General features: G+C 54.0%; 1 protein-coding gene across 1 annotated transcript in view; it reads right to left on the minus strand.

The window, feature by feature from the left end:
- MUC8 (mucin 8) overlaps nt 1-13,747 on the minus strand; it is a 76,979-nt gene that overhangs the window by 47,177 nt on the left and 16,055 nt on the right. Inside the window, 2 exon segments of the mRNA XM_055358919.1 lie at nt 13,101-13,178; nt 13,269-13,746. Coding sequence (XP_055214894.1) covers nt 13,101-13,178; nt 13,269-13,746 — 556 coding nt within the window.

Here is a 13,747-nt window from a genome sequence, read left to right on the forward strand (position 1 = left end):
AAGCAACGGCCGGAGGAGCCACAGAAAGCAGAACTCCCAAAGCTGCCCACATACTTCGGGTCTTGGCTTGGATCTCCTGGAGACAGGCCCTGCGAAGGAGCTGGGCTGGGAGCAGGTTTATCAGGGCGTGATCTTAGGAGGCAGCTGTAGGAGGTGACGAAGGCAGGGTGTGCAGAGTGCAGCTGACCCGACCGGCCCGGCCGACCCACAGGACGCCCTGGGCTGAGACGCTGTCAGCACTGCCCCAGGCTGAGACCACTTTGGGAGGGGTGTAACCTTGTGCAGGGGGGCTCTCTGCAGCAGAGGGCAGTCCCAGGGGAGGACACGGCTGGGGACACATGCAGTGACGTCCCAGCGTTCGCAGCAGTGGGGAGGGTCGGGGGGGCATCCAGTGCCCACGACACTCATGAACACAAAAACCAACCAGAGAAAACCCAGTCTCCAGCAAAGAGCCGAGTGCTGAGTGTGCAGCGTTCTCCGCCTGTCTCTCCCCCTTTCCCACCTCTATCCCAGGCAGGCCCTCCCTGGCCTTGCCACCATGCTGGACCACCGTGTGGACCCTGTGCTCACCCAGGCCTCACCTTTCAGCCCCCTAAGCTGGGCCCAAAGCAGCAGACTGTGTTGTGGAGGGTGCTGTGGCCCACGGCCCCCACCCCCTGCTAGGCAGAGTTGCCGGGTAAGACAGGATAACCAATTAAATTAGAACGTCAGAGAAACACAGTGATTTTTCTTTTTTTCTTTTCTTTTTGTTTTTTTTGAGACGGAGTCTCGCTCTGTTGCCCAGGCTGGAGTGCAGTGGCACGATCTCGGTTCACTGCAAGCTCCACCTCCCCGGTTCATGCCATTCTCCTGCCTCAGCCTCCCAAGTAGCTGGGACTACAGGCGCCCGCCACCACGCCCAGCTAATTTTTTGTATTTTTAGTGGAGACGGGGTTTCCCCATGTTAGCCAGGATGGTCTCGATTTCCTGACCTCGTGATCCGCCCACCTCGGCCTCCCAAAGTGCTGGGATTACAGGCGTGCACCACTGCGCCTGGCCAAAACAGTGATTTTTCGCATGAGTTCATCCCAAAAGGTGCATGAAACCAAAAAATTATCCATCGCCAGCAGGGGCTGCGGAGGAGGGAATGGAGAGTTATTGGTTAACAGTCACAGGGTTTCTTTTTGGGGCAATGAAAAGGACTCAGAAACAGATGGTGGCAGTGACGGCACAACAGTGTGACTGGAATTAAGGCCACTCCAGGCACATTCACAATAGTTACAATGGCACATTTTATGCCATATATATTTTACAATTCTTAAAAAATAATCCCAAAAACTTCTGAATCTTATACTTTAAATGGGTAAATCGTATATGTGAATTATACGTATCTCAACAAAACTGCTGTTTAAGCCAATCAGAGCCCTTCCCTGGGACTTTGGAACCAGGTTGTGGAAGAAAGCTCACCTCTCTCCAACAGGGGGTGCTGTAGGGCACATTTCCATATTTCACGCCACCTGGGAAGAGGCTGTGCCTGGAAAGACACGGGACAGAGAGACAGAGGGACGCAGCAGTGAAAGCAGCTACGGAGTCCTAACCGCAGGCCAGGCACGGCAGCTCATGCCTGGAATCCCAGCATTTTGGGAGGCCGAGGCGGGCGAGATCACCTGGATCTCGGGAGTTCGAGACCAGCCTGGCCAACATGGTGAGACCTTGTCTCTACTAAAAATACAAAGATTAGCCAGGTGTGGTGGCATGTGCCTGTAGTCCCAGCTACTCAGGAGGCTGAGGCAGGAGAATTGCTTGAACCAAGGAGGTGGAGGTTGCAATGAGCCGAGATCGCACCACTGCACTCCAGTCTGGTGACAGAGCAAGACTCCATCTCAAAACAAACAAACAAACAAAAAACAAAACAAGTCCTAACCGCATGGAGCACGTTTGCACCCCCCTTCCAGCTGCTCCTGAGGCCCACCCACACCTGACCTCCCGAGGAGTCCTTTGTTCAGCCTTCCTCCAATTGGACAACCTCCAGGATCCTTCCAATGTGGCCCTTTTTCTGCCCAAGCCAGTTGAAGTTAAAGTTGGGTGTCTGCCATTTGCAGCAACAGCAAAAAAGGAACATTCAGAGACACGGGTGTCTGGAAGCTCATTCACCTGTGGGTTCTCCATAACCTGAGATAAATGCTGGAGTTCAGGGCAGCTCAGGAAATATTTGATGTATAAACAAAGAAAAGGACAGCTTGGTTCCTGACAGCTGTGGGTGCCAGACCCCTCAAGTCTGTCTCCTGACCTGAGCAGGCAGTTTGTGGCCTCAGCCCTGACTGAGGGGCCGCCAGGAGCCTGGGGAGGGAGGATCAGGGATCGAGGCCCAGGAGCTGGAGAACTGGGTCGCATCCCCCTTCTGTGGCTCCCTCGGCTCTAGTAGGTGATAGTGGCATTCCAGACAGCATTCTTCCAGTAAGATCTGGCCTGTGGCGGAAAACTCAGCTTACGCAGCGAGGGAATGCAATGAACCGTGCATCTGTGAAGTCCATGAGCAGCGTCAGCTTCAAGTATGGATGCATCCAGAGGCTACCGGTGTCCTCCGGTCTTTGTCTCTCTGTGTCTTTGCCCACCATCCTCCATGCGAGCACACAGAAACCCAAGCCTACACCTCCTGCCCCAAGACCTGAGGGAAGGAGGGAACTTTATTCCACTCACTGCCATCGAGGTCCCGGGCCATGCCCCAAGACAGGGCCAATCATGGGGCAAAGAGGAACGGGGTGCTCCCACTGGCAATGCCTAAGGGACACACTCACACCTGGACCCAAGGATGGAGTTGAACCTCCCTAACTTCATGGGCGGAACACAGGAGAGCAGCATTTCCCAGAGGAAAATGGGAAACTGTTGCCAAAGACAGGGCATGGTGCACAGTGCTACTGCCCACCATGTAGCCACCCGCACCTCCTCTGTCCTGCTCAGAGAACCCCAGTTTTGTTCCAATAAGAGGCAGAAACCTCTTGGTCTCAGGAAAGATAGACTCCATCCCCCAGCCTTGTGATGAATTCTATTTGGGTTGAGACAGTCACAGTAAATCCATCCCCTTTGCCTGATTTCCACTTTCCCAGCTTCCTTCACCACAAGCAATGCCATGAGACACTCTTCCGGTCAATGAGATTTGAGAAGCCAGGTGGGAGCTCTGGCTGCTATACCACTGCTTACTTGCCTCTCTGCACAGGGTGCTGGAATGTGGACACGATGCCTGGAGCTGCAGCAGCCTTGTTGGGTCAATAAGATATCAAGTAGGAGAAGCAAAAGCCAACACTGCTAGTAATATTCTATTTCCTGATTGTTACATTTGTAACATGTAATACACAACATTTTGTGAGAATTCAAGGAGCTGTGCATTTTTCTGTTAGTGTGTTATACCTCACCAAAACAGTTAAGTAAAAATCTAACACCCTGAGGATGGCAGAGCAAACCCCTGAAAACATGGGTGAACTGGTTAACCGGCCTCAAATACTGTAACTCGGAGCTTCTGATTAAGAGAATCAAAAGCCTTTGTTGCTTAATTACTAGGTTTTCTAATACTTGCAGCTGAATGCATTCTTGATTAACCCAAAGAATGACTGGAGGCTGGGTGGCAAAATACTAAGGTGCGCTCTTCAGGAAATCCCCACAGCATAAGGCTGACCATGAAGAGCAAAGTGCCCTCCGCCTTCCTGCTGACGGGTGAACCGCCCAGCACAAGGGCGCTCAGCCCTGAGAGCCATGCCTTCCCCATTCTCAGCTTCAGCAGGGAACTTGCCATTGCTGGACAGAAACTCCACTCCAGATGTCTCCCAGCCTTAGTCTTGTTCCAGAGATGCTGAGATTCAAAAGGCCCCCTGGGCAAGCACCCAGAAGGTGAGCTCAGATGTGGATGGGGATGCTGTCTGGGGACAGTAAACTAAGAGGCTCTTTCCTGGTGCCAGCATATCCAGCTTTCTCTCCTTGCAGACTCTTCCTCCCACAACCCCCTCCTTGTGAAAGCATAGCTGAGTTCTCTTTGAGAAAAGGAGTACAACACAGATTGGACACAGGCATTCGGACCACCCATAAATACCAGCCAGTGACCCACAGTGTGCCTGAGGAGAAACAGGGGAGCCTAACTAGGAATCTGAACTGGATTAAATAACAGCACTATCACCATCATCATCAGCATCACCATCATCAGTACCACCATCACCATCATCACCATCACCATCATCACCATCGCCATCATCACCATCACCATCATCACCATCATCACCATCACCATCATCACTATCACCATCATCACCACCATCACCATCATCACCACCATCATCACCACCATCACCATCATCACCATCACCATCATCACCATCGCCATCATCACCATCACCATCATCACCATCACCATCATCACCATCATCACCATCACCATCATCACCATCACCATCATCACCATCACCATCATCACCATCATCACCATCACCATCATCACCATCGCCATCATCACCATCGCCATCATCACCATCACCATCATCACCATCGCCATCATCACCATCGCCATCATCACCATCACCATCATCACCACCGCCATCATCACCATCACCATCACCATCATCACCACCATCACCATCATCACCATCACCATCATCACCATCACCATCATCACCACCATCACCATCATCACCATCGCCATCATCACCATCACCATCATCACCACCGCCATCATCACCATCACCATCACCATCATCACCACCATCACCATCATCGCCATCACCATCATCACCATCATCACCATCATCGCCATCACCATCATCATGATAAGCATCATCATCACCATCACCATCATCATCACCATCATCACCATCACCACCATCACCATCATCACCATCATCACCATCGCCATCACCACCATCACCATCAGCAGCATCATCACCATCACCACCATCATCACCATCACCATCATCACCATCGCCATCATCACCACCATCACCATCATCACCATCACCATCATCACCACCATCACCATCATCACCATCATCATCACCATCATCACCATCATCGCCATCACCATCATCATGATAAGCATCATCATCACCATCACCATCATCACCATCATCATCACCATCAGCATCACCATCATCACCATCACCACCATCACCATCACCATCATAATCATCTCCATCGCCATCATCACCATTGTCACCATTATCCTGTGCTCTGGTTCCCAGTTGGGCTCAGCAGCAGCAGCCCCAGAGCAGGTCCTAGGGCTCCTGGAGAACCGCCTTCCTCTCCACTTCCTGTTTGCATCCCCTTTCCATGGCTGCCTCGTTTAGCCATGTTCTGGCACCACTAACTTCTCCCTTGCCGTTGCCGGCTTCTGGGTGGTGGTGGCTTCCCACAGTGCACATCCCTGGGTCCTCAGCAACCCTCACGGGCTCCCGTCCTGCCTGCCCCTGGAGAAGTCAGGCCTCATTAGCCCCCTCACAGCCTGTGCCTGTTTCCTGCGGAGACCCCCGCTGGCATGGGCTTAGTGAATACACACAGAACAGGCAGGCAGGCCCAGGGGCTTGCATCTCCAGGGAGCCCAGAGCAACAGCCCCTGCAGGTGCTTCCAGAGGCGGAGGACGACCCAACATCACCCGGACAGGAGTCAGGCTCTGTGTGTAGGAACACTCACAGAAGAGGCGCCGAGGCAGCCCAGTCTCCATGCAACTTGAGGGGGCCCAGGCCCCAGTGTGGACCTGAAAGTCTCGGGGGTTGGGGATGGTGAGTGTCCATGTTTAGGTGCAGGTTGGGGAGGAAGCAGGCTCTGTGTATAGGAATACTCACAGAAGAGGCGCCAAGGCACCCCAGTCCCCATGCAACTTGAGGGGGCCCAGGCCCCAGTATGGACCTGAATGTCTCGGGGGTTGGGGAGGGTGAGCATCCATGTCTGGGTGCAGGTGGGGGAGGGACAGTGCAGGCCGTTCTGGGGATGGGCCAGGTAGCCCACAGGAAGAGCCTGCACACCTCGCTCTCAGAGGCAGGGCCCCGGAGCGGGAGCTGCCTTGCAGGGGAGGCCAGGGCAAGGGGCCCATCCCCCGGGGCCTCTCGGCCCCCTGGAGTGCTTGCTGCTCAGTTTAATCCTTGTGTGCTCAGGAGAGCACTGACAGGAAATGAGTGTTCTGCCATGTGGGAGAGCTGCTCCCTCCCTGGAAGGGGGCACCCCTGTGTGCACAGAGCCTGAGCCCTTCCCTTCACTGGTGGGAGCTTTCCCGGAGCTAAGCCCAGAGGAGAGGCCCTGCCAGGCGTAATCTTGGATCAGATGCCAGGGAGTGAAGGATGGTGACACCCCCACACAGGCCTGATGTGCAGGGTGAAGGCAGACAGCAGCCCAGGGGTCTCTCCTCCCCTGCCAACCTCCGTTCTGTGCCCTGGCAGTGACTTACAGACCCTCACCGGGCTGCCCTTCAGCTTCCTGTAAGATTTGGTCATGGAAAGCTGTGTGGGGAGCCTGGAGCCAAGGAGAGGGAGGTCGGAGGTCAAAGGTCAGAGGATTTATCCTCGACTCCAGAGGCTTTGAACTGACCACAGCCCCTCCGGGTGGCCCGCTCCTCCCTCCCTCCCCTGGGGCCTCTGTGTCCTCATCGTCCCCTCAGCCTGGCCCACTTTTCTGGAAGTCTTCCCCAGGAAGGGCAGAATGGAAAGTGTGGTGAGGGGTCCAGGCACTGCAGCCTCCCTGGGTCTCTGCTGCCCGTCCCCCTCCTCCTCTTCCTCTCTCTTCATCTCTACTGGATGCTTTTCTCCAACCATTTCTCTCTCTTTCCCATCTCTTCTGTCTCTCACTCTCTTTTCTTTGTGTCTCTGTTTCTCTCTGTTCCCTGCATCGGCTTCCTCTGGCTGCCTGTGACTGGGGACACCTGTGACCAGGAACACCTGTGCCCGGGGACACCTGTGACCGGGACACCTGTGACCGGGAACACCTGTGACCGGGACACCTGTGACCGGGAACACCTGTGCCTGGGGACACCTGTGACCGGGAACACCTGTGCCTGGGGACACCTGTGACCGGGAACACCTATGCCTGGAGACACCTGTGACCGGGGACAGCTGTGACTGGGACACCTGTGCCTGGGGACATCTGTGACCAGGGACACCTGTGCCTGGGGACGCCTGTGACCTGGGATGCCTGTGACTGAGGACACCTGTGCCTGGGGACACCTGTGACTGGGACACCTGTGCCTGGGTTACCTATGATCAGGAACACCCTGTGCCTGGGGTCACCTATTACCAGGAACACTGTGACCAGTGACATCTGTTCTGGGGACACCTGGACTCAGTCATGAACAACCCCAGGCCAGCCGTGCAGGGAGGTCGGGCTTCCTCCATGGCACGGTGAAAGGAGAAAGCTGGGTGAGGACCAGGCCTCAAGGACTGAGGCCGGGATTGGAGCTTTGCCAGAGCCCGGAGCAGCTCCAGGTCCAGGCTCCTCCCTAAGAGCTGAAGGCCTTGAGCAACTGGCAATTCATTCTCACCTCGGGGTAATGGGATTACAAAAACAAAATCCTTCCATGTAGGGGCTGTCATCGTAGTAAATGAAATAAAAAGACAAGCAACCCAGTCAAATGTGGACAAAGGACTTGAATAAGCATTTCCCAAAGTAGATATACGAATCCCCATGAGCACATGGAGAGAGACTCAGACATCATGAGCCATAAAAGCAACGCAAACCCAAACCAGAGGGACAGTCTGCTCCACATCCACTTAGATGGCTATGTTTCTTTTTTCTTTTTTTTAAAGGAAAATGTTGGGGATGTAGAGAAATTGGAATTCTCACACATTGTTGGCAGGAATGTGAAATGGTGCAGTCACTGTGTTAAAACGCCTGGTGGCTCCTCAGAACGTTAAACGTAAAGTCACCATTTGACCCAGCAATTCCACTCCTAGGCATATGCCCAAGAGTGCACAGGAACATTTATTCCAGCACTGTTCATAATAACCGAATAGCAGAAGCAACCCAAATGACCATCAGCTGATGAGTGGGTTTCTAGTGGTGGATTCACACAGCAGACTATTAGTCAGCAATAAAAAGGAATGATGGCCGGGCACAGTGGCTCGTGCCTGTAATCCCAACACTTTGGGAGGCTGAGGCAGGTGGATCGTCTGAGGTCAGGAGTTCGAGACCAGCCTGGCCAACGAGGAGAAACCCCGTCTCTATTAAAAATACAAAAAAAAAAAAAACAATTAGCAGGACATGGTGGTGCAAACCTGCAGTCCCAGCTACTTGGGAGGCTGAGGCAGGAGAATCACTTGAACCCCAGAGGCAGAAGGTGCCGTAAGCCAAGATCATGCCACTGCACTCCAGCCTGGGTGACAAGAGCAAGACTCCATCTCCAAAAAAAAAAAAAAGGAAGTAAGTACCAATGTGGATGACAACATGGGTGAACTTAAACATCACAGCGAGTGAAAGAGGCAGGCACAGAAGACTGCACGCAGGTGTGTGAAATGTCCACAACCGGCAGATCCACAGAGAGATGCAGGTGAGCAGCCCGCGGCCAGGACCAAGGCTGGGGTGGGAGGAACAGGGGGAGGGACAGCTAGTGGGTCTGAAGTTTCTTTTAGGGATGATGAAAATGGTCTAAAATTAGATGGTGGTGATGGTTACACAACTCGGTAAATATATTAAAAGTCACTGAACTGCACACTTCAATCCATAAGTGAACTTCAAGATTAAGTGAGTTATGCTTCTCAGACACATAGTCCAATGACTGCCATGTGCGTTGACTCCCTCACCCTTCCAGTCAAGACTGATTATGCACCTGCTGTATGCATACACTGTCCCAGACACAGGGGACCCAGCACTGAAGAATGGGACAGATGCCCCGCCCTCAGGAGCGCACAGCCCAGTGAGGAAAACGTACAACAAACAAAGAACATTTACAATATCCATGGCCAGGCATGGCGGCTCATGCCTGTAATCCCAGCACTTTGGGAGGCCGAGGTGGGAGGATCACTTGAGGTCAGGAATTCGAGACCTGCCTGACCAGCATGTTGAAACCCTGTCTCTAGTAAAAAAAAAAATACAAAAATTAGCCAGGCGTGGTGGTGCACACTGTAATCCCAGCTACTCGGGAGGCTGAGGCAGGAGAATCGCTTGAACCTGGAAGGCAGAAGTTGCAGTGAGCCAAGATCATGCCACGGCACTCCAGCCTGGGCGACAAGAGTGAACCTCTGTCTGAAAAAAAATAAATAGGCCGGGCGCGATGGCTCACGCCTATAATCCCAGCACTTTGGGAGGCCGAGGCAGGCGGATCACAAGGTCAGGAGATCGAGACCATCCTGGCTAACACGGTGAAACTCCGTCTCCACTAAAAATACAAAAAAATTAGCCAGGCGTGGTGGCGGGCGCCTGTAATCCCAGCTACTAGGGAGGCTGAGGCAGGAGAATGGCGTGAACCCGGGAGGCAGAGCTTGCAGTGAGCCGAGATTGTGCCACTGCACTCCAGCCTGGGTGACAAAGCAAGACTCCATCTCAAAAATAAATAAATAAATAAAAATAAAAAAATAAGATAAAATATGTATAGTAGGTCTGGGGTGATTCAGGCCATGGAGAAAAAGTAAGGGGGGGGGGGACATATGGGGCACAGGGCACCAGGGGGACCAGGAAGGGTCCCCATGCACAGTTACGGCCAACTGACCTTCAGCAAAGGCGCCAAGGACACACGACGGGGAAGGGGGCGTCCTCAATAGGTGGTGCTGGGAAAAGTGGAGGAGGATGAAAGGGCCTCGTCCGACACCACCTACGAAAATCAACTCAACACGGATTAAAGATTCAAACCTAAGACCCGACACCATAAAACTCTTAGAAGAAAACGTAGGAGGAAAACTTCTTGAGGCTGGTCTGGGCAATGATTTTTTTAAAATATGGCCCCACAAGCACAGGCAACAGAAGCAAAAATAGACAGTGAGAGTGCAACAAACCAAAAAGCTTCTGCAAAGGAAACCAACAGAGTGAAAAGGCAAACCCCAGGGGGAGGCGGGGGTATTTGCAGTGAAAAGGCAACCCCCACAGGGAGGTGGGGGTATTGGCAGGGAAAAGGCAAAACCCACGGGGAGGCGGGGGTATTTGCAGGGAAAAGGCAACCCCCACGGGGAGGCAGGAGTATTTGCAGTGAAAAGGCAACCCCCACGGGGAGGCAGGAGTATTTGCAGTGAAAAGGCAACCCCCACGGGGAGGCAGGAGTATTTGCAGTGAAAAGGCAAACCCCAGGGGGAGGCGGGGGTATTTGCAGTGAAAAGGCAAAACCCACGGGGAGGCGGGGGTATTTGCAGGGAAAAGGCAACCCCCACGGGGAGGCAGGAGTATTTGCAGTGAAAAGGCAACCCCCACGGGGAGGCAGGAGTATTTGCAGTGAAAAGGCAACCCCCACGGGGAGGCGGGGGTATTTGCAGGGAAAAGGCAACCCCCACGGGGAGGCGGGGGTATTTGCAGTGAAAAGGCAACCCCCACGGGGAGGCGGGGGTATTTGCAATCCATGTATATGATGAGGAGTTAATTTGCAAATTGTAGAAGGAATTCAACTCAATAACAAAAACAAACAAAATTTTAAAACGTGCAAAGGACCTGAATCTGCGTGTCTCGAAGGAAAACATGTAAGTGGCCGATGTGTAGACGAAATAACGTCCAGCATCACTAATCATCAGGAAAATCAAATAAAAACCACATGAGGTACCAACTGGCACCTATTGGGATGACCGTCATCAAAACGCAAAAGATAGCGAGTGTTGGCGAGGACATGGAGGAAAGGGGCCCGTTGCACTCTGTCCCTGGGAACGTCATTGGCACAGCCACCATGGGAGACGGCAGGGAGGTTCCTCAAAAATGTGGAAATAGAGCTCCCACCTGATCCAGCAATCCCGCTGCTGGGTGTATATCCACAGAGTTGAAATTAGCGTGTAGGAGAGGCGTCTGCACCCTCGTGTTCATCGCAGCACTGTCCCAGCAGCCAGGACACGGAATCAACCTAAGTGTCCGTCAGCGGATGCAGGAATGAAAATATGTGAGAAATATACACACACACAGGAGTGTTATTCCACAGGAGGGAAAGGGAAGGGTGGGGAAGGGAGGGGAAGAGAGGGGGGAGGGGAGGGGAGGGAAGAAATACACACACATGCATACACACACACACACACACACACACACACACACACGAGTGTTATTCCACAGAGAGGGAAAGGGAAGGGGAGGGGAAGGGAGGGTAGGAAAAGGGAGGGGAGGGGAGGGAAGGGAGGAGGGGAGGGAAAGGAAGGGAAGGGGAGAAATATACACACATGCATATATACATACACACACACACACACAAGTGTTATTCCACAGAAGGGAAAGGGAAGGGGAGGGGAAGGGAGGGGAGGGAGGAGGGGAGGGAAAGGAAGGGAAGGGGAGAAATACACACACATGCATACACACACAGACACACACACACACACACACACACACGAGTGTTATTCCACAGGGAGGGAAAGGGAAGGGGAGGGGAAAGAAGGGGAGGGGAGGGAAGGGGAGGGAAGGGAAGGGAAGAAATACACACACATGCGTACACACACATACAGGAGTGTTATTCCACAGGAGGGAAAGGGAAGGGGGGGGAGAGAGAGAGAGACAGAGAGAGAGAAAGGAGAGAGAGAGAAGGGAAGGGAAGGGAGGGCAGGGCAGGGCAGGGCAAGCCCGCCATTTGTGAGGACACGATGAACCTGAAGGGCATTTGTGCTAAGTGAGATAAGCCAGGCACAGAAAGACAAACAGCACATGGCCTCACTCGAGTGACGTGTGAAAAAGCAGAACTCACAGAAGCAGAGGGAACAGTGGCTGCCAGGGCTGGAGAGGGGATGGGGAGTTGAGGGTCACAGGGAACAAAGGTGCAGTTATGAGATTAACGGGTTCTAAGATGTAATGAACGTGGTGACTACAGCTAATAAGAATGTGTCCTTTATTTATTTATTTTGAGATAGGGCCTCCCTCTGTCGCCCAGGCTGGAGTGCACTGCAACCTCCGCCTCCCAGGCTCAAGTGATTCTCCAGCCTCAGCTTCCCAAGTAGCTGGGACCACAGGTGTGCACCACCACGTCCAGATAATTTTTTTATATTTGTAGAGACGGGGTCTCACTATGTTGCCCAGGCTGTGTGTCCTCTATTTAAAATTTAGTGTTTTCACCACAGAAAGAAGTAACCGTGTAAGGTGATGGGTGTGTTAATTAGCCCAATTGTGGGACTCATTTCACAATGCCTATGTGTGTCAGGTTGTGATGCTGCATACCTTGAGTGCACACCGTCCTGAATTGTCAACTATACCTCAATAAAGCTGGAGAGAGAGAAAGAAAAGAAAAGGTATCTCTGGGACTGTGACGTGGGTAACGGGCCCCAGGACACTCATAGAGAGAGGGAATGCAGGTGCAAAGGCCCCGGGGCAGTGACAAACAGGAAGCAGGAAGAAGGGCCAGGGTATGGGGATGGGGCCTGGCCGACCTCCATGCCCAGAGCCTTCCTTTCCCGAGTGGGAAGAGACGGGAGGTTCCTGCAGAACAAACGCCTGGGTTGAGGTGGCGCAGAGCCCTGAGGGGGCTCAGGCGAGGGTCCAGGCCAGGTGGGCAGGCAGGGGCAGCACTCTGCAAGGGCAGGAGCCATCAGGAGAGCATCGGCTGTCCCTGGGGAAGGCCCCTCATGGAAGGAGTGAGCCGGTAACAGGGAGTTGGGGGGCGGATTTGGGGGTCAAGCGCAGGCTCCTGAGCGGCCAGGCGGTGAGCGTCTGCACTGCCCTGCAGACCTCAGGCATCACTGGCATCTTGAAGCAGAAATGACATAATCAAGTTTTGCTTTAGGAAGAAATATCTCTATCCCCAAAGCCAGCAAGCATATGAAGAGATGCTCGAAATCATCGGTCATCAGAGAAATGCAAATTAAAGCCACCACGATGATCCCGTCCCACCATCTAGCTGCCAAGATGAGAGGCCGGATCTGCCAAGTCCTGGCAGGGGTTTGGGAGCATCCCCTGGAGGGACGGAACTCTCGTCCACTGCCCTCTGCCCGAGGGAGGGGTGAGGCGGCCCTTAGGGAGAGCAGCTGGAGCCGGGGAAGGGCTGGGAAGTCCTCACCCAGGTCCATGGGGGCAGGTCCAAGGCTGCGCACCGAGGCGCCATCATGGACCCCTTCTCTGCCGGCCGCCTGCAGTTCTGGGGGTCAAGCACAGGGAGCCCTGCCAGGGAAGGTGCGGCAGGAGATCCAGCCCCTCCACCAAAGCCTGCCTGGAGAGAGAGGAGGGCCTGTTCCTGATCTTTTTTCTGATTTACACAAAGGCACGATGTGGGCCGGCAGGAGACCTGAACCCGGGGTCCCTTCCTGGAAAGGGCGTGGGCAGCTCATGAACCCGGGGTCCCTTCCTGGAGAGGGCGAGGGCAGCTCGTGAACCCGGTGTCCCCTCCTGGAGAGGGCGTGGGCAGCTCGTGGACCCGGTGTCCCCTCCTGGAGAGGACGTGGGCAGCTCGTGGACCCGGTGTCCCCTCCTGGAGAGGACGTGGGCAGCTCGTGAACCCGGTGTCCCCTCCTGGAGAGGACGTGGGCAGCTCGTGGACCCGGTGTCCCCTCCTGGAGAGGGCGTGGGCAGCTCGTGAACCCGGTGTCCCCTCCTGGAGAGGACGTGGGCAGCTCGTGGACCCGGTGTCCCCTCCTGGAGAGGACGTGGGCAGCTCGTGGACCCGGTGTCCCCTCCTGGAGAGGACGTGGGCAGCTCGTGGACCCGGTG

The sequence above is a fragment of the Gorilla gorilla genome, chromosome 10 (genome assembly GCF_029281585.2).
Source record: "Gorilla gorilla gorilla isolate KB3781 chromosome 10, NHGRI_mGorGor1-v2.1_pri, whole genome shotgun sequence".
Classification (NCBI taxonomy): Eukaryota; Metazoa; Chordata; class Mammalia; order Primates; family Hominidae; genus Gorilla; species Gorilla gorilla.